Source organism: Syngnathus scovelli, chromosome 9 (genome assembly GCF_024217435.2).
Source record: "Syngnathus scovelli strain Florida chromosome 9, RoL_Ssco_1.2, whole genome shotgun sequence".
NCBI classification, from domain to species: Eukaryota; Metazoa; Chordata; class Actinopteri; order Syngnathiformes; family Syngnathidae; genus Syngnathus; species Syngnathus scovelli.
In genome coordinates this window covers 9453723-9475123 of record NC_090855.1, presented here as the reverse complement: position 1 = coordinate 9475123, position 21401 = coordinate 9453723, and the positions used below count along the sequence as shown (strand labels likewise).

Sequence of the window (21401 nt, the reverse complement as noted above, 5' to 3'; positions counted from 1 at the left end):
ACATGAATTTGATTTGTCTTCGCGGGCCACATAAAAGGATGTGACGGGCCGAATCTGGCCCCCGGACCTTCAGTTTAACACAATTCCTATGACGATGAGTGTGGACGAAGATAACTTGCACTGACGAAGTTAGGTTAAATTACTTATTAAAATTTTTATGTATAATAATTTGAACCACCCCCCCAAAAAACAACAACAACGACAACAACAACAACAACAGAATGTTGGCTTTTCTAGATCAAATATTTTATTCATCATCGGCGACTACGTTATAATGATGACACGCCCACTAGCAGTCACATGACTTACACACGGGGGCTGTTGTAAAGAAAAGATGGCGTCGGTTTCAGAAATGTACGATGTAGGCTGGGAAGGTAAGACAAGGCGTAATTGTCACTGAATAATTATTTGATAGTACATTATATAGGTAATGGGATGTTCTTTGTGTGCGGTCGTATTTGTTATGCTCTAAAATGACAGCATGTAAATGTGGGAAGTAGATCGCCGCTAGTAATAACAATGCTAGGCTGTTAGCTTTAGGTTTGTAATCGCTAAGACTTATTCAAGGTGAACAACTGTCAGTTTCCCTTGGATGTTATTGATGATTGATCATGACATGCTAGTTACATATTGTAATAGACAAAAAGACTGTAGTTCTGTTCGCGTATGGTTTGTTGCACGTCAATCTTACTTCAAGCGACGGTTGTTTATGTTGAGGCATAGCTGCAAACTTGTCACTGATACCCATTATTGCTAATTTAAAATGCAAATCATATATTTTAGGAATATACTGACAATTATGTGGCTGTAATCGCGGTGTTTGCGAAGTTCCCCGCTAAAATACAGAGCAGCACAATGTTATTGTTTGCTCACATATGTCACGACTGCATATCGCACCAAATTCCTGCACAACACACGAACGAAGTTTGTTTACCAATATACGCCGCTATTTGGAGTGGTACGATTTATTTTATGTACTCTATCTACAGAGATGCGAGACAAGTTGCGCAAATGGAGAGATGATAACTGCAGAAACAGTGAACAAATAGTGGACGTTGGTGAAGAGCTCATCGGTGAACATTCATCTAAACTGGGGGATGACAGTAAGTGCACTATTTAAAACTAATTGTTCACTGAAAGTGGACTACAGCTCTTGGGGTGAGAATACTCAATTTGAGTAAGTGTATGAGAGATAGTGTGTACATATTGTTTTATGCATGGGGTAGTAGAATGGTACAAAGCATGTGTAGACTTCGGCAAGAACTAGCATACAGTATTTCTCAAAAATGTGGCTTCTGACTTAATACGTTAAAGTGGCCTCTACGTTTAATGAGTTGGCATCATCCTCTTGTTTCTCTGCAAATGGACACACCATGTTTTCTTCAGGAAAAATAACAAGTGGTGAATGTTTTTCAAATTTTATTTGCTGTCACCACATTTCTAAATGGCACAGTTCTGCTTCAGTCACACTGATCTGGCAATTTCCCCACTTAAAATGTGACAGTGTGCAAAGTATTTTGACACAGCCTCTTTTGTTTCTCTCTTCTGCCCAGTATGGATTATTTATGAACAGGTGATGATTGCAGCGTTGGACTGCAGTCGGGATGACTTGGCTCTGGTAAGATTCTATGATACTCAGTTACTCAACCAAAAGCTTCAAAATCAGACGTTCTCGCTCTCATTTTGGCCAAATGGTATTACTTTGTTGTTCTGAAAAAATCATCAGCTGAGGGTTAGAACGAGAGTGACCCTAATTTACAGTCAACTTTTTTTTTTTATTGAGTATTTGCATTGAAATGTAGAACAAAATATATCATAAAAAAATAATCAAATGACTCTCTCTCTGTTATGAATTTTAACAAACACATCACATACAACCGCAAAGAAAATGAGATCTCTTTCAAAATGTCCTCCTTCACTTGCTTGTACAAGAATGGAATGACTGTTTGGAAAATAGTTTTTGGGGGGCGTGGGATTTGTACTTGCTGTATAGTAGTCCACAGTTAGATTGAAGGCGAAAAAAATGTTCACTGGAAGTAGGTTCACAGCATTTGATTGTATTATGTTTTAAATACATTTTGTTAATCGGAAATAGATATTTTTCTAAATATGCCGGCGGTGTGTCGTTAGGTTTTCAGGTGGCCTATTGTTAAATGCAGCTCTGTTCGTTCCCCCACATAAACTGCTTAATTTGCACAGAATGTTAGTCGCCATTGCAATATCGCCACTTTCCCCATTTGTGGACTATAGTCACTCCACAAAACCATGTGTCTCAATTGTGGATCCCCTGAAAATCCTTTTAGAATTGAGTTAGGAATCCTCATGACAGCATTTTTGTTCTTACCAAATCTGCCATATTGACCTCATTTTGACCATCACATGCTCTCCAGTCATTTTGACTGAAGGGTACATGACCTCTGAACCTTCTGATGTGAAGCTAAAGCTCCTTCAAATAAATGCATGTAGTTCTTAAATTGGGAGTTAAACTATGCGACGTAAAACCAAATTATTTTAGAATGCACTGGTATAGTTAACTCTATTTTTTGCAAAAAAAATGGGCATAGATTCAGTTTCTTCTCTTCGAACAGATTAACTGGCCGGTGACTTATTTCAGACAAGCATATCCTGCTTTTATGACCTTACAGCGCAATGATTTCTTTTTACTGTAGTTCAGACGTTACTTAACTTGAATACCACATACAATTGGAATAAATGTACTTTCATGTAATTTCTTGGCTGCATTCTTTGTTTTTATCTCATGATGTAGCTCCTAAATCCTAAAATATTACTTGCAGATACCCTGTTTTGATTTTGTTGCTTTAGTTTTTATCTCATGATACAGTTCCTAAATTTAATTAAAAATAGTCTTCAAAAGTTTTCCTGCAGATACCCTGTTATGATTTTGTTTTAGTTTTTATATCATGATACAACTTCTAAATTTCATTAAAAAATGATCAAAAGTTTTCCTGCAGATACCACATTATTAGTTTTAGCTCCTCAATTTCATTAAAAATGATCTTCAAAAGTCTTCCTGCTGATACCCCGTTATGATTTTGATAGATTAAACAAACAGTTACAGTTAAGAGACAGCAAGCTAAGTCAAGTGGGCAACCTGGGTATAAAAATAAATAAATCCAAAGACATATTTTAGGTGGTTTGTGTTGGACAGTGTCTTGTGGAAGCAAAATAGGTCAACATCTCAAAATTGCACTTTTTTTCATTTGCGCGCGCGAATGGACCATAAAATAGTTTAGTACATGCAGCCAACTATAATTGGTGTCTCTTGTCTGCCCACATCCTTGCAGACCTGTCTACAGGAACTGAGGAAGCAGTTTCCAGATAGCCACAGAGTGAAGCGATTATCGGGCATGAGGCTGGAAGCTTTGGAAAGGTAAGCATGGTGCAACAAAATCTGGAGCAGAAAAGGGGGCAAAAGCATCACTTTTGTGAATTGTATTCAAGAAGGCTTGAAATCAAAAACTCTATACTGATTTTCAAACAATAGTTTGAGACTGTATATATATTCAGAAAAGTTTGAGGGTTGGGTGTGTTTATGTTGGCTCACTCAGCATTCATTTACTGAATTGGGTAACATGGAGAATAGCTTTGACTTTGGATAGCCCTTGATTCGGACTTCGGGATTCCCGGGAAGGAAGTGGTCAGATTCCACTGTTATTCTCGGGGTCCCTCAATCTCTGTTTTTGTCTTTCCCGTCTGGTTTTGGTTCTGGTACAAATCAGTGTGTCTTGGCTCAGTAAGTGTTTACGTCACCTCGGGTGTTTCCCCTTCCCTCGGTTGTTTTTGTTGTATTTACCAAACTTAAAAAAAAAAAAAAAAAAAAAAAAAAAAACATTTCAGTCTTTTGTTCGATTAGGTGACTTGAACACATCAGTTAATTGGTAGAGGAAAAAAACGGTGCACTTCTCACAATAATTCCAAAGCATGCGGCCCCTCCCCACCAAATCAGCAGCTTGCACCCTTGTGCCATCTGAAACATTCCAAAGTGTGGCTGAGTAATAAAGTGAGTGTGACAGAGGCAGTCATTCTTGACGTGGGGCTGTTCAGTGCTTTTGGAAACCAGAGTTGATTCAGTCTGCTGTAGCGTATGTGCTGGGGCACTGCATGATCACTGACGAGACACTGCTTTTTGACAGCTAAAATATCAGTGTTTTAGATGTGAAAACATCATTAATGGTCATTATGTGCCTGATGGAATATGACAGGTATAGTTTAAATGTTCATGCATACATTTTAAGTTAGCTTTTCTTACTGTATTTCTCTACAGTATAATTTGATATCTAAAACCCTTAAACTTTGCTCTCAAGCAATCATGCTTGCTTCAGCAACTAGTTTTGGGTGACCAAGTTCACATGTACTTTGGTGTTGTTGGTCAAGACACAGACAGCCAAATCAACAAATTGGCTGCAGATCTAAGATCATTTTAATGTGGCAATATGATCTTGTTTAAAGGTGAATCAAACTGGGCACAATCAAACGAATAGAATATTCAAAACAGAGTGCTTTGTTTGCATCAATTTCATGACTCATTGTGAAATGTTACAGGCTTACAAAGTTGGCTGTGTAACAGCAACTTACTCTTAGCTGAGTGTTTATTTCATTCTTAAGATCACCACTGATTACTGTGTAGCATTTTTGTAATCATACACACATGCATGTTGTATGCAGAAACTTGATTCTCCCTAACGTTTTTTTATTGCTGCACTGCCTAATTTTGCAAAAATATTGCGTGAAAACTGAGATTTTATTTTCTCTCTATCTATCTATCTATCTATCTATCTATCTATCTATCTATCTATCTATCTATCTATCTATCTATCTATCTATCTATCTATCTATCTATCTATCTATCTATCTATCTATCTATCTATCTATCTATCTATCTATCTATCTCTCTATCTCTCTCTCTCTCTCTCTCTCTCTCTCTCTCTCTCTCTCTCTCTCTCTCTCTCTCTCTCTCTCTCTCTCTCTCTCTCTCTCTCTCTCTCTCTCTCTCTCTCTCTCTCTCTCTCTCTCTCTCTCTCTCTCTCTCTCTCTCTCTCTCTCTCTCTCCCTCTCCCTCTCCCTCTCTCCCTCTGAAGGTATGATGAGGCCAATAAGCACTATGATGCCATTCTTCAAGACGACCCTACAAATACGGTATGACACCGATTCCCAACCATGGTCCCGTGGTAGTTTACACAAGAAAACATCATTGTGCTGCAGGAAATTATACAATTTCACTTAATTTGTCAGAAAATTACTGTTTATATGGATGTCTTCATCTATGTATGCCAGTGACGGATAGTTCCAAAAAATGGCCGCAATATCGAAAGTCATATTTTAAAATATTTTTTTATTCTTTTGTCCGGGTATTTAAGCCTCAGTCAGTCGTTGTACAAACATTTGCTATAGCCAGCACAAAAAAAAAAAGCAACAGACATCAAACAGAACAAGGAAAGTAAAACAAACAAATAATGACAGAAACCTCAGCAGCAGGTGTTAAGGTCAAGGACAAAAGTACAGATGCAACGCTACAAGAAGCAAACCACACACAGGAAATAGGAAGGCCAAGCTGGACATTGCCAAAAGTACTCCGACAAGCCTCAACAACAGTTATATTCACTTGATGTTCTGGTTGTACTGGAAAGGCAAGTGACGAGGTATTTGTAGGGTTTCCAGAAACATTTTCAAAAGGGAATGATAAACTATTTTGACACAAGTGAGCACTCAGTACTGGTCTTGGGATGGAACACTTTATGGGTGTGTTAAGCATAGACTATTTCCCACCATACTTTCTCTTTCAAATTAGGTGTAGTGATAAAGGGTGGTGCAGAGATGAGCTTCATCATTTTGTCAACTACTGTTTCTTTGGGAAAGGACTATTGCAAGCAATTTCTCCTGCAGGTTCAGGAGTCAGCTGGGGATAGGCCCGAGAAATGACGGAAAATTGGTAACCACAAGGAAGACTTGCAAAGCATGCCAACATGCAAAGCAGAGATCGGAAAGTGAGCTGTTGTAATTACAGGCTGTGGAGTTGATGTGGTACCCATTAACCCAAACTGTGGAATCAACAAAAAAAAGTTTTGTTTTTTTTTTCTTTTTACAAGACTGCCCGATGACTTCTGGGTTAGGCTCCAGCACGTCCGCGACCCCCGTGGGGACAAGTGGTACAGATGGATGGATGGATGGATGGATGGATGGATGGATGGATGGATGGATGGATGGATGGATGGATGGATGGATGGATGGATGGATGGATGGATGGATGGATGGATGGATGGATGGATGGATGGATGGATGGATGGATGGATGGATGGATGGATGGATGGATGGATGGATGGATGGATGGATGGATGGATGGATGGATGGATGGATGGATGGATCCAATAATTTTTTTAACTCGTATCCATTCCATTGCTTTTTACCTTTCATCCACCACATTAATATCCTGCCAAAAGTATGTACAGAATGCCGGTGCATAATACGTCCCCCCCAAAACAAAAACAAAAAATGTGGAAAGTATTGTACATGGGTGTTAATGACACCATGATGGGGACCTGTTTCCCATAGAAAATGTGTTGCACATTATGAAGTTCAAAATATGACAACAGTGACCCTCCTGAACTGTTGTTTAACTCAAGTTTCACATCAAGCAAGACTGGGAACCAATTTGCCCTAGAAAGCTTCAACATTTACTAGTATCCTCCGTTCCCAAATGCTTATTGTTGAAAGGAAGGGTGATGTATGTAACAGTGGCAAACATGCCCCTGTGCTGCAGGCATTAAATTCAAAATGGCAGAATATTTTTTTGTGAATAAATGTTATCTTTTTGAAAATGAAGTATCTTGCATTGTAGTGTATTCAATTAAATATAGATTGAAAAGGATTCAAATCAAACAATCAATCAAATCATTGTATTCTGTTTTTATTTGTTTTACATACCATCCCAACATCATTGAAATTGAGTATTATATAATGCCTGGAGACCATAGCTGGTCAGTACTGCGGTGCCAGCGCAAATCCATGTTCACGCTTAATAAATTGATTCCTTCTGACATGACTTGTACATTGGTTCCAAACTCTTTGGCAGTAAGTCAAGCAGAGGAAGCCCCACTCAATCAAGTGCCATTCCATAAGTAACGTAAGCTGCGGCAAGGCAGTGCACTTCAAATGGAACAGCATCCTCTTACATTTTTCACCCATTACCATCAGTAAGAAAGTAAAATGGGTAAAACTGTGGAAAAGTCAGAGCAGTGGAAGTAATAATTTATAATTCAAATTGATGAGAATTTAATCCACCTTTAGGTCAATTCAACATCAAAACGAAGCGGAAAGCATTTTTCAACCGATGTAAATTAGACAAGTGGACTAGATGCATGCTGTGCCAGCAGGAAGACAGGCATTTAGGTTCAGGGCAGTGTGCCATTTTCCCCAAATGGTTTCGTCATGACTCACTACTTTATCTTGTGTGCCTGTGAGCTCATTTATCGGATACTGCCAATATCTCCTCTAATGTCTTGCTTGGCTTCTTCATTTTGAGACTCCATTATTGTAGTAAATACACTCTATAATGTTAATCTATTGTTTCTGGCTTTTCCCATTATTCTTTTTGACTGTAACACACCAAATTGATTTCTTTGAGATAAATACTGTTAGTTGCTGTGCAAACAAACTCTGAACTCATACAATCTATATATTCTGTCAAACACTCTGGGCTAAATCCTGTTTACGTTCTATTTTTCAGTCTGCAAGAAAACGCAAGATCTCTATTTTGAAAGCCCAGGGAAAGAGCCCTGAAGCCATCCGGGAGCTCAATGAATATTTAGAGCAGTAAGTCCCCTTGACCCATTATTGTATGTCCTGTATCTATAGTGTGTGTGTGTGTGTCTGCATTTTTTATGTGTTTACAAATTGTGTATCCCTCTTGTTCTCTTTCTCTTTTTCACTCGTGCTCTCTCACACTCGCTCTCTCGCTTTCCCTGATATTCTGAGTATATCGGTCCATGTGAGCAGCTCTTGTTAGCTGGATTAACTTTCATGTTTTATGCATTATTTATTCTGTGGTCATTTTGTGTTCACAGGTTTGTTGGGGATCAAGAAGCATGGCACGAGTTGTCAGAACTCTACATAAATGAGCATGAGTAAGTACATTTGCATTATACTGCAAAGGGTTATTTGGTATCCTTATTTGGTGTCTATCTATCTATCTATCTATCTATCTATCTATCTATCTATCTATCTATCTATCTATCTATCTATCTATCTATCTATCTATCTATCTATCTATCTATCTATCTATCTATCTATCTATCTATCTATCTATCTATCTATCTATCTATCTATCTATCTATCTATCTATCTATCTATCTATCTATCTATCTATCTATCTATCTATCTATCTATCTATCTATCTATCTATCTATCTATCTATCTATCTATCTATCTATCTATCTATCTATCTATCTATATAGAATCAAGTATTGTTTCTAAAAAATCAAATCTGACAACAGGGAAAATCATTCAGAAATGTTTAGCACTGACCATTGCCAATACATCCATTTGGATTGTCCTGAAAAAGAAAATAATGTTGTACTGAACAAGTAATATCAGAACAGTTTGGCCAAGGATATCAATAGCAGTTGATGACAGAAACATTGTGGAAACAATGAAAAAACACCCAAAGACAACAGTCAACAGTCATCACTGCCAACCTCTACATGGCAGGGGAGTGAAGGTATCATAATCCATTATTTGAAGAAGACCAAGTGACAAAGTATACAGGCCATTCCACAAGATGCAAACCACTCATCACCAAAAGGAATTGGAAGACCAGGTAGGATTTTGCAGAGAAGTATCGAGATGAGCCAAAAACTTGTGGAAGTTTCATGGACTGATTCAGACCAAGATGAAGTGATGATAGATCACAACTTGGAGAGCTCTTGCACCAAGTGGACTGACATGAATCATGTCTCCAACCTGAGAAATGTTAGCTGAAACAAAGTAGAGCATCATAAAACTTCGTAAAGGTACACAAATCATCGGGCAGTGTTGCAAAAGATGTTGGCTGTTCACAGTTGCGTCTAAAATCTGGACCAAGTGCAAGAAACATGCATGGGAAGGTTGTTGAAGGCAAGCATAGTGGTAAACCAAGGAAGACATCAAAGCATCAAGAAAGAAAACTTAAGGCAACGTCTCCAAAACAAAGAAGGACCAAACGGAAGGAAACTGGAGTCAACGTCTGTGACTAAGCTTTAAGAAACCGCCTGAAGGAAATGGGCTTTACATACAAAAAAGCTAAACCAAAGCCAACATCTTATGACATACGAAAACGACTGCTTGTCGAAAACATGCAAATTATGACATGTTGCTGCATATTAGATGACACTGGGGCTAGCTGTCCTTACATCTTCAATAAATGTTGACATTGTGTTCACCTCATCACTTGAAAGGAACCTTGGGTATGATGTAATCATTTTTAAGTTGATAATCCAGCTAGCCTTAGAGCACAAACTGTGAAAACATTCCTTGAAGAACGACACATATGGTCAATGTCCAGGCCTGCAAATGATCTCAATCCAATTGAAAGTCTTCGGTGGAAGCAGAAGATAATCTGGTAAGGAGAAAGTTGGAGCCAGATTAATGAGGAGTACTGTTTATCACTCATACATCCTTGCCTCTGACACTGATCTTTTATAAAAGCCAGAGGTGGTGCACAAAGTACGAGTGGTGTGTTGAAGTGATCTTTGTTGTCATTGTTTAATTTCCCCTCAGAATTGAGTGAGTTCATATTTTTCCCCTCTGCTAGGTCAAAACGAGTAACTTGTTTTCTTTTTCTTTCTTGATTTGACTGTTAAGGCCAAAAAGTTGCCATTTGAATTGACTTTAGTCTTCTTGTGTGCGCGTGTATGTGTTGGCTCAATGGAGTCTTGGTTGCTCTGGTATGATGGCAATGACAGAAGGAATGTTCAGCATGGTAAGATGCCTACTTATTGAAGAATTCAGGCTTTTGTATGGGAGGCTTTATGGCTGTAGCAGCCAGAGGAAATCCAGGGGTGAGCAGATTATCTCCCAGTTTATTCAAACACTTCTAATTTCGCTCCCACCCCTTATCTTCAGGCGTGTCAATTTCTTTTTCATTGTTTTCTTTATTGAGCGTTTGAAAACTCCCCATTTCCCCTCCTCCTCTTCCGGACAGCATGGCATTATCATCACTTTTTGTTTTTTTTTTCCAAAGAGACAGACAGACAGAAAGAGAGAACACTTGCTGTGAAATTCTCAGGAGAGGGTAGTGGCACAAATTTTCCCCAGCCAGAAAAAAAAACAAGGCTAATGGAGATGCAAGGATGAGAAATAAACTTTCATAATACCCCTGAAACTTAAAATTTATGAAGCACTTGTTTGTACTATGCCATTTTTACCGTTAAAATCCTCAACATAATTGAGTACATCCCAAACATTCCAAACTTAGGTAGACAGATATTGGCATCTAGTAATTATTTCCAGCTTTGCAAAATTAATTGGATTTTTTGTGTTTGGGAGAATTTTAAAGTGTAGTTTTCGGGCAAATCTTTTGAGGTGTACTCGGTTGATGATTAAAAAGGCAGATAAGAATGAACTTGTTAATCAAACACTATGCTGGAAGTACAATTAAGGGAATCAACGGAGTTTGCACAGTTTGAGTTTGCCAAAGTATTACAAAGAAAGCTGCATGAAACTGATGCTTAAGTTGGCTAGTCATGTAAAGTGACTTTTTTTTTTTAAACCTCAAAGTACTGTACAGCATAAATATATTTTTAATGAATGAAAATGAAAACACGTGATTGTTTTATTAACTCCAAAATATTAATTGTAAACTATTGTTTACCGTAATTTCTGGACTATAAGCCTCACCTGATTATAAGCCGCACAAGGAAAAATTGGGAACATTTTGTTTTTTTCATAAATAAGCCGCAGCGTACTAAAAGCCGCATGTGCACGGGACGGGACACAAAGCCTTTTAAAAGTTTTAATAACATACCTTAACATTTCTTTCCAAACTACCTGTGACGCGGCAGTAATACCGCAGCAACACGGAAGTAAAACAGCACTTATAGGGCTAGATTAAAAAAAAATTACCGGTAAAAGTCACTGACACGCGGCGGTAACAAACCAGCAACACGGTAGCACAGCACTAATAGGGCTGGTTAAAAGAAATACCTGTAAAAGTCACTGAGAGGCGTCTTCATCTTCCTCCTTTGCACTAAAACCATTGAAGTCTTCCTCCTCAGTGTCCGATTGAAATGATACTTCGCCTCACACTTTCTCAGTCTTTCTTTCGTTGTCGCTTTTATGCATTTCTTCTAACATTTTCCATGATGAGGGTCTGCTCATTCTAATTTTATTCATGCGCAAAGCGCCAAGTTACATTCAACTAGTGAGCAAACATATAGTTCTAGAGTAGACGTGACCAGGAAATAAATAAAGAAAAGGGTGACGAAACAAGATGTCATCAACAATAGCCCAGTGCACCCTAGTGACCGGAAGAAACCTCTACAGTGCATGTTAAGAGCCAAATCGACTGCCTTTAACTTAAAAGAGGCATCATATGCATTCCTTTTGTCCCCCAAAATGAGGGTTTGTGTATCAAAGTTTCCTTTCTTGAGTAATGTCCGTCTTGATCTCTTTCTGTCTCTTCTTTGTGTCAATTATATGGCACTATTTGCCTGGCGGATAGACATGCGATCAATGCACCACTCTTCTCCCCAGTGACCGTGTCACATATCCGTCCGCCCAGCAAAGCAATGACGCACAACAGCGGTCTACAGCCTTTTTACGAGTGTATAAGTGATCAAGTCATCACAAAAATCATGAAAAATCCATAGATACGCCGCATTGGACGACAAGTTGCAGGGTTCAAAACCTGAGCAAAAAGTAGCGGCTTATAGACCGGAAATTACGGTATATTGTGGACACTGACTTGCTCAAGAAGTGTGGTATTGTGTGAGGTTCAGCGCAGCCTTGGAGGAGTAGCATGGTGATGGTGGGGTGCGATGGCTTAGAGAGAAATGGAGAGGTAAGAGTCTGGCCCTGTTACAAGATTCTTGTTTGGGCTAATGGAACAGACTCTGTTGCAAGCCAGGGCCACTGCACGAGCACATCTGAAAGTCTTTATGGAGAGGAAGTGGTAATTGTAAGCAGCCCCCAACTTTCTGAGCCCTCTGATCTCCCTTTTTGTGAAACCCCCTCCCCCTGTTTATTTCTTTCATTCTCTGTTCCCACCTTCCTTTCCCCTCCTATGCTGTTAATCTTTCAGCCAGTTACTATGGCGGTCTTTAAATAGCTGCTGTGGCAGTTCAAGCGGACGGTATAACCTATAACTTTTTTTTTCCTCTATAATGTGAACATAATGGATATGTCTAATATTTTTGATGTTTTTTTTTTTCCTCATTTTTATTTATTATGCTCATTGATGATCATATCACCTATCATTTCGAGCATTCTGAATGGTGGATAAGTGGCAAATTCATCCATTTCCTAACTTGGTTTCGTGACCTCTCAAACATCTCAACAACCCTTCTTTTCTATAAAACATGAAAAAAATAATAAAAATGTATTTTTAATGGCAAAAACATTTATTTACACATTAGATAAGGTGCGCAAACAACAACATTTTCTCATTTGACCGCTTATGTACAAATTTTGGGCTATTTACAGGGATGTTTGTGTGTGTGTGTGTGTGTGCTCACATGCGTATGCGTGTTTTGCTATGTACAAGGTATGAATTTCTGCACAGCTAAATCAGTTTTACTGTGTTCTTTGTCTTTCACAGTTATGGAAAAGCTGCATTTTGTCTTGAGGAGCTGATGATGACCAATCCTCACAATCACTTGTATTGTGAGCAGTATGCTGAGGTCGGTAACCATCTGGACATCTGTCATGAAGCATAAATATGAAGTTTGGAATAAATGTGAAGCTGCTATGAATATAGCCTCCACTCAAACACCAAATAGACAGACACACTCTTCGTGTCATTTCAGAGAATAGTGGCTCATGAGTGTTTACTCGATGACATATTGCTATTACGATACTACAACGATGTACAGCTTATTCGCTGTTGTCCCTCACAGGTGAAGTACACCCAGGGAGGCTTGGAAAACCTGGAGCTGTCTAGAAAGTATTTTGCCCAGGCTCTGAGGCTGAACAACAGAAACATGAGAGCATTGTTTGGTCTGTATATGGTGAGTACTGCTTTGCATGTGGAGACATTGGGATAGAAAACAGGACAGAAGAAACAAAAATAGACATTTTTTGTAGCCCTGTGGTTTGTCAGTGTTGAGGCTGGCCACTAGGTGTGCCAAGTGCCACGCAAGTGAATGTGTCCACTGGTGTATGTGTGAATGTCTTTTTCGAGGGGCTCTCAGACAGGTCACCTCATTGCTGACTCAGATGGTGAACGCAAGCATTGGAAAGTCTTCCCCACTGGAACTCTTTAAGTAATAATACTCCCTTGTCAGGAACTTTTTTATGATGATGACTTAAATAAATAAAGTAGTCATGGCTTGAAAGAGAGAGCAGGAATCTCTGGAAAAGTGTTCAAACAAGGTGGCACTTTGATTGCAGTTTTGGCCCAACAGCCCACTTGTAATTTCATTTGTTTAAACCGGATGTTGTTTGCCATAGCCAATGTATTATCTGAAAGTGAGACCTGACATAAGAACACAAACGAAGGGGTGCTTGGAATTAAAGGTGAATAGGGGAAGCTGGTCTAACATAGAAAGCCCCTCTGTTTTTCTTGTGCAGCACTGGCATTCTTCATATAATCCAAACAATTTAAAACAGCATACTTTTGAAACTCTCAGAAGGATCAGCAACAAGAATGAGGAACAGAGTTGGGCTAAATGGAGACATTTGCTTCCTCTAACATTTATATTTGCCTGGAGACTGAGCAGACCTCACGATTTCCTGACAAGTCATCCGGCAACACTTAGTTCTTAACTGAGTACTTTTAGTGAGATTTTGTACTTTATCATCTGTAGATTGATGAGTGTTTTTTTTTTTTTTTCCTTCAGCAAGTCTTGCTGTTCCACATCTTTACAGGTGCAAGAAGGTCACTGAAAGTGCAGGGAACTTTCACCAGCTTGCACCAACTTTGGCAAATCCACCGACAAACTGGTAGCAGTGACCACAGTTGGGTTGCGGCTAAGTTATTTACAACACGTGTGGGGATTCCCCACTAAAATAGTGCACTTTGTCATGCAGGGGATAGCCTGTTTGATTTGACATCATCTAAATCAAGGCGTCTGTTGACTTAAAACACGCACACAGCGGAATAAGGAAATACAGAAGCCAAAACCATTTTATAAAACAAGGACCGTGTAGATTGGTACGGAGTTCCGATTTTAGCATCCTGGTTGCCAGGGCTTTAAACTGCACACATGGTAAGACCTTTTGGTGTACTGTGTGGAGATGATGGCAGGAACCTGAGAAATACATGGCATTTGTGGTTTGAAGGGGAATTAAGACTGTGAGTCACATGCTACCTGATGTATTAAGTGCCAAGGTATTTTGCGTACCACATTTTTAATTGTTCTGAAGAGCTGGTGCTGGAGAAGTTTGACTCCTATAGATCGACATTGTGCAAAGGTAGCATGTAAAGACTCACACCATTTCCTTGCCAAGAACAACTTTGCCCATCTCAGGCAAAGCTATTCTGATTAGTGAGGTTGAAACAGAAATTGAGAAACCATTGCACAAACTATGGTGCTTCTATTTATTAACCAAGTTTTGATAAAGACCGCATCTTTTGAACTCTCTTGTGCTTTTTCCCCTATATAGTCTGCAAGTCACATTGCTGCCAGTCCAAAAGTTAGTGCCAAGGTGAAAAAGGACAACATCAAGTATTCTGCTTGGGCTGCCAATCAAATAAATAGAGCCTATAAGGTGAGTGACATTATTATTCACTGCTTTTATCCTTTCAAGATATTTTCATTTTTGCTGTCTGGTCCTGAAAGCATTGTTTTATGTATTGCAGGATCTGCACTAATCTTGTGTACAGTATTAAGTTTGTTGTTGCTATTACAGGTTTCCCACAGATTCTTTAAAAATCACAGAATCAATGATTTTTTGTCAAAATCAATTCCCTGATTAGCATTAAAATGTAAAACGTTTTTTTCCCTAAGTCACAATATTAATAGGAACTTATGATGGTAAATAGTCTTATATCTTAAAATAGATTAAGATTCTTTAAAACTCTTTACAAAAATAACTTGACCAAATTTTTCTAGTAGTATCATGCATTCACTACAGCTCAACCAACAAAACAATGTGTTAGTTGGAATTCTAATCAGATTAGAACTCTAATAAAATTAGTGGGTGGGAAGGGGGATTGGAAAACTGAAGCTTGTGATTTCCGATCATGAATCTTTGTCAGCAACCAATCCCATTGACTTATATTTTCCGAGCTGCAATAATTTCCCCTGCACTGCCCCCCATTGACCAGTGTTTTGCAGTCGTGAAAAAGTCATTCGGCACCACCCTCACCCGGTTGATGATTGGTTTCTAATTTAGGAAACTTTGTCCGCACCTCCTTCGTCCACAACCCCCGCATGGGTGATATGATCAATGAGTTCTGCAATGGACCACGACAAACACAAAAATATTCTCTCTTTTTGCAAGGCTCATGCTTACGTTTTTCTTTCCAAAGCTATGAAGAGACAGCTGACATATTATTAGGACCAATGACGGAATGTGCAAACAGTGGATAAATTGCGACCGAATCCGGTGCAACATAACATGTTTTAACAACACAAATCAGAAAGTCAATTGGTTCACTGAATTACGAAGAGATGCTAACTGTTGTAGTAACAATTTTTACGTTTTAAATTAATTTTACAGTATATTGAACTTGCAAAATTATATACAGTAGCTACAAGTACGGTATGTAGAAAGAGGGATAGGAAGGACAGTCAGTCTAAAGTTGAAAAATCAACACTGTCTTCATCCACTAACAGTCAGTGGAGGCATCTCTGTGTTATATTCTACAAATACATATATACTTTTGATTTCACCCCGTACCTAATTTTTTCTGAAGGACTGCAACGCAATTTTCAGTTCAATAATTATAGTTGAGGGAGATTTCCTTCTGGGTAATTGATTGCAGATGAACACAATTAGAATAGTTTATTTGGATCGCCAAATATGCTTGGATGCCTGTAGTTTTACAACCATCCAAAAACAGAATAGAGCTTGCCTGTTGTAATAAATATCACAAAATGATGGATTGTAATTGTCTTTTTCCCGCTCGTTGGATTCCCTCGTACTTGAGTTCTTCTGGTTAAAGTCTGAAATATTTTAACCTCTCTTGAAAGCCAGTGGTCCCACTGTTAAAAGATGCGTTTTGTGTTGAAGCAAAAAAAACAAAAACATATTTGTTCTGTCTCTGCTTTCGTCTTTCCTTACAAGCATTTTTTTATTACTTTTCCTCTGTATTGCTTGATGTCAGTAAACCTATGTATACACCAATATGTGCACAGGCAGTGTGTAGTTTAGGCTGCCTTTTTTTTCCTTTGCTGTTTTAACCAAGTTAAATGACAAAGTGTAAGGGTTAGCTTTATTTTGCTCCTCACCTCCTATATAAGGACTGCAAAGTGCTTTTAAAGAAGTCACCGTGTGGGCCCTCTTTGTTAGACAGCTGTAGGCTGCTGTGGGTTTGTGCCTGCTGATTGATGATTCCTTTAAAGAGTTTTTTAAGTCAGTCGTCTATATTTATGAGCCTTGGTACCTGGTGATTGTCATACCTCAGTGAGAAAAAGGTGGGCAGGTGAGTGCACTTGGGAGCAGACGTCAGCAAGGGGTCAACTTGGCAGGGCCCCATTTATTAAAAGGGAAAAAAATAACAGAAGTCATTAGCGATGGGGTCAATTGACATGTTAAAGACCCGGAGATGTGAGCTGTAGGTGCGGAAGCATTAAAACATGGCCTTTTCCTCTTACTCATCAGAAAGTTTTTCTTATTAGGTCTTGTGTCACAGACCATGAACTTCTGCTGTGTCATAATTCTTTAATTAGATTCTCTATATAAATGCAGAGCTGTCTTTTCTATTCTGACTGTTTGAAAATAGTGGTCACACCTCAGGCTGAGGAGCTAATTGACTCACATCCGGGGTAATGCCACATACGCATCAAGGCGATGAAATGCAATGATTACAGCACACCCTAAATCCAGCTGAATGAGTCACTCTTGGAAATTTATGGAGCCAATTGTACACCTTAGCCAACTGCTCTGTTTATGATGAAGTTTTGCAAAAGAGGAAAAAAACCTCAAGCCATGGAAATTGTTAGTTTAGTGACAGTTCCTGTTTTCTAATGCTTGAGCACAACTGAAGGATTAAATACAAACCCAATTCCAATGATGGAACGTTGCGTTTGACAAATCAAAACATAATGTGATGTTTTGTAATTTAATACACTACAAAGACAATTTAATAGTTAATATTGAAACTGGTAAGCTTTGTTGTTCATAGAAAACAATAAGTAACTCGGAATTTTGTGGCTGCAACACATTCCAGAATAACTCGGACAGGGTCATGATTACCACGTTGTTACATCACCTTTTCTTTTAACAACAAACATTTGGGAACTGTGGACATTAATTGTTGAAGCTTTGAATTCTTACCAGCTTGATGGACAGCTTCAGCTATTCAACAGTCCGGAGTCTCCGTTGTCGTATATTACACTTCATAATGCGCCACACATTTTTAATGGGAGACAGATTCGGGCTGCAGGCAGGCCATTCTGGTACTCGCACCCTTTTACTCCGAAGCCTCCCATTGTCTTGCTGAAGTAAGTAGAGCTGTCCATAAAATTGCTTGTGTTGTACTATTTAACCTCTTGGCTTAATAGTCAGTTATTTGTTTGTGTAGTTCTCGCCAGCCTAACTGGTGATTCTGCCTCATCTACTGTTCCTATATGTCAATACAGTCGACTCAAACCTGTATTATAACCAATACACGGGACAGGTGGGGCGTGCGTCCGTCAATGACGGACTGAGTGGTCGGTCGATATTTGAGGCGGTAGGCACTAATTACACTGATGGACAAAAGTCCACTTCCATCATTGCTTCATCTGTCATTTTATTTAAATGTCACCGTCAATCGACTGTCGTTTGCAAAATGGGCATCCGTCAGTCAGTCACTGACGGACTTTGCATCAGTCAGACCTGGGCAAATTACGGCCCGCGGGCTACATCCGGCCCTTTGAGCGTCCCTGTCCGGCCCGCATGAGGCCAATCGTAAATTATATTTGATTACTACTTCATTAAAGAAAAAAAAAAATTGTGTCATGCGTGCAATACAACTGCTTTTATTTTGAAAGGCGTCGCACTTCCGTGTAGCGTACGTGTATGTGAGCTGTGCGTGAAGGTGAACAGTGCGAAGTAATGCTGCCCGAGAAATGTGTGCTGACCCTTAGAAAAGAAAAGTTGACAAGGAGCGCTGTGTTTTCAACAAGACATGGACTGCCAAGTATTTATTTCTTTACAGAAATGAAAGGTAAAGCCGTGTGCCTGATTTGTGGTACACAGGCCGCTGTGTTTAAAGAATATAATTTGAGTCGCCACCACACGACCAAGCATGAGAAAAAATACATCTGTCTGATAAACAGGGTGCATCAGAGGCTGATGCATTGCTAGCAAAACTGCAAGCCCAACAAGGACTTTTTATCCAACTTCACACCCAGAGATGCAGCGGCTTTGTCATTTGAGGAAAAGTTAAAGAAGTTAAGAATAAATTGTACTGATTAATGATTGTTTTTTTATTGGACCTATACACCACAATTTCACATAGCTTAATATAAATATAAACCGAATAATTGTATTCTTCTGATTACCAGTACCAACTATTTAAAATAATTTAGTGCATTTTACAATGGAAGAAAATTGAGCAGGTTTAAGTTATCGTAGGTGTGGCCCTCTGACACAACTCAGGTTTTTCATGTGGCCCCTTGTAAAAATTAATTGCCCACCCCTGGTCTGGAGGAATGACCACCTCTGCCTATACTGATGACCAAATGAAATGAATGACCAAAAAGTGCTTTTCCCTCCTGAAGTATTATAAATCAATACAGTATACATAATATTGACTGCCAATATAGTCATACGTATATAAATATAATTGTCAATATAGCATGTGATGTGACAATACGATTATTTGCTTTTATGGGATCACAAAAGATAAAACGTTTGCCAAAAAAACACATTGAATGAAAAATTCATCACATTGCAGCCTTTGGACAATGAGCAAATTTTGTTTAATTGGCCTGACCCTCTTATTCTGTCCCTGAGTTAAGGATGGCCTAAAGTTGAGGATGTGGATTTAATCTTTTGCTATTCTTTGAGGACATGCCCCAATCAGCAGGACATGTTTAATTGGATTGAAAAAGTGTGCTCATATATAGCACATTTATGGATGAGTGAATATGTATGTATTTTGGATTTTATTCTGTGAGCACTTCCTGTGAAGCCCTTCAGCAACAGTGCAGAAATTTGTTTCGTGTGCTAATACCGGAGGCCTCGGAAACAGACAGATCCTGCCTGTCAGCTCACACGCAGACTAAAAATAAAATGTTATACAACAGTTTCCAATCAGACTATTTGTATTACTTCACATGATTGCTCATCATGTTGATGGTGACATACTGCATAGTTTAGTTAAAACGGTAATGTTTCTTGTGTGGTATTAAAGTGTGTGTTTATAATCTTTGTTTTAGTAAGGCTTGTTATTAATTTACCTGGTAGCAAGATTTGAACTTAAATCTTCTTCCCCTACTTTGTTACAATTGAGATTCTTATGCACCTTCTTCTGACATTTGCAGCTGGCTGGACGTGGGTCGAAAGAGAACAAGTGCTCTGTCAAGGCAGTGGAGGAGATGCTGGAAACCATGCAGATAACCATGTCCTAGATGTCCTTCCCTCTTCCTTCTTTTGATGACCACACGCTCTTGGAGCCATATGGCAGCTCAACTAGCCCTATGACTTGAAGTGAAACTTAATCTAACATTGGTTTGTTTTTGTTTTGTGCCCTTTCAAGTTTTGGTCTGGTAATTGGCTGAAATTGATATGGACAATGGCAGCGTGTTGCATCCTCTCAAAAGAAAACATTTGTCCTTCCATCTGGTATGTTGCAACACAATTTCCAAGTAATCTAACTTGCTTTAATGTTTTACATTTAGTTGTCTTGACCTAACAGGCTATAACAATGTGTACAAGACAGAAAAGGATTTTCAGTAAATGCTATTTATCGAGACGGTGCATTGATAAAGAAAACTTGCCTTTCAGTCAAATCTAGCAAAATGTCTTAATAAAAGTTGAGCTGATTGACATTTTCTTTGGCTATTTTAGTTATTGTGTTTTCTGGTACATTTCCATTTATTGCAGTGCTTTACAAGGGTGCGGCTCATTGATACTGAACCTATCCTCTTATCCTGGAGCAGAATTAGGAACATTGTGTGAATCGGCGGTTCCAAATTTTTTCCTTTCAGATATCCGAGGCAGCAGCTGCATCAACTTGAGCACACTGTATAATGTCTTTCTCATTTTATTTGGAATACCGCAGAGAACAGTCTGCATTGAATTGGAAAGCAGAACTAAAACATTCTCAGAACATTTGTGGTGTTTTTAGCTGCAGCCTTTTATACCCAGTCGTCTCTCGAAATGGAATCATATGACCTAAAGTCTTTGATAGGCACTCATCCGTACAAATTCTGATGTAATGTGAAGCTTAAGTAGTATCTGGTCTTTGAGACGTTTAATAATATTCTATCGACCACCCATCCAATTTCTATACCGCTTATCCTCTTTAGGTTTGCAGCTGATCTCGAGTTTATTCCAGATGATATTTGACATGAGGCAGGGTATGCCCTGGATTCAACCATTCATACTCACATTTACACCAAAAGACAATGTTGATTCTTAAATAAAAACCTACATACTGCTTATAGAATGTGGGCTGAGGCTGGAGTACCCAGAATAACATTGAGCAGAGAGAAAGTGCAACCTCCCCATAGGAAGGCCAGAACCCAAATTCAAACCCAAAACCTCAGTACTCTGGGGTGGCTGTCCAAAACTACTTGCACACCTGTCCATCCTGTATACGTTTTCACATTGAACATGCAGTTTATGATCATCAAACTTCGAATGATGACTACATGTTGATGCTTTACCTTGAAGCTATTCATCAAATTTTGGTAATGGGCCACCTGAATGAGAGTACCACTACAAACATGCTGAGGCAATAGTGCCATCTGTAGTCTGATATGAAGAAATATGATTTCAGGTGAAACGTTCCAAAATTGACTGAAAGCATTCACCTGGAAGTGGGTTATTGCTGTCTTTGTTTAAAATTTTTGGTGTACAGAATCCAGTTTGTC

General features: G+C 38.9%; 1 protein-coding gene and 1 long non-coding RNA gene across 2 annotated transcripts; both read left to right on the top strand.

The window, feature by feature from the left end:
• Positions 1 to 246: 246 nt before the first annotated feature.
• On the top strand, positions 247 to 20358 carry emc2 (ER membrane protein complex subunit 2). Its single transcript, XM_049729921.2, has 11 exons — positions 247 to 374; positions 990 to 1103; positions 1554 to 1618; positions 3306 to 3391; positions 5100 to 5157; positions 7745 to 7830; positions 8082 to 8141; positions 12809 to 12890; positions 13107 to 13217; positions 14815 to 14919; positions 19848 to 20358. The coding sequence occupies exons 1-11, from the start codon at positions 335 to 337 to the stop codon at positions 19932 to 19934; spliced, it is 894 nt and encodes a 297-aa protein (XP_049585878.1). The 5' UTR covers positions 247 to 334; the 3' UTR covers positions 19935 to 20358.
• On the top strand, positions 5164 to 6840 carry LOC137840616 (uncharacterized). Its single transcript, XR_011087385.1, has 2 exons — positions 5164 to 6005; positions 6108 to 6840. It is a non-coding gene; the product is annotated as an uncharacterized lncRNA (long non-coding RNA).
• Positions 20359 to 21401: the final 1043 nt, after the last annotated feature.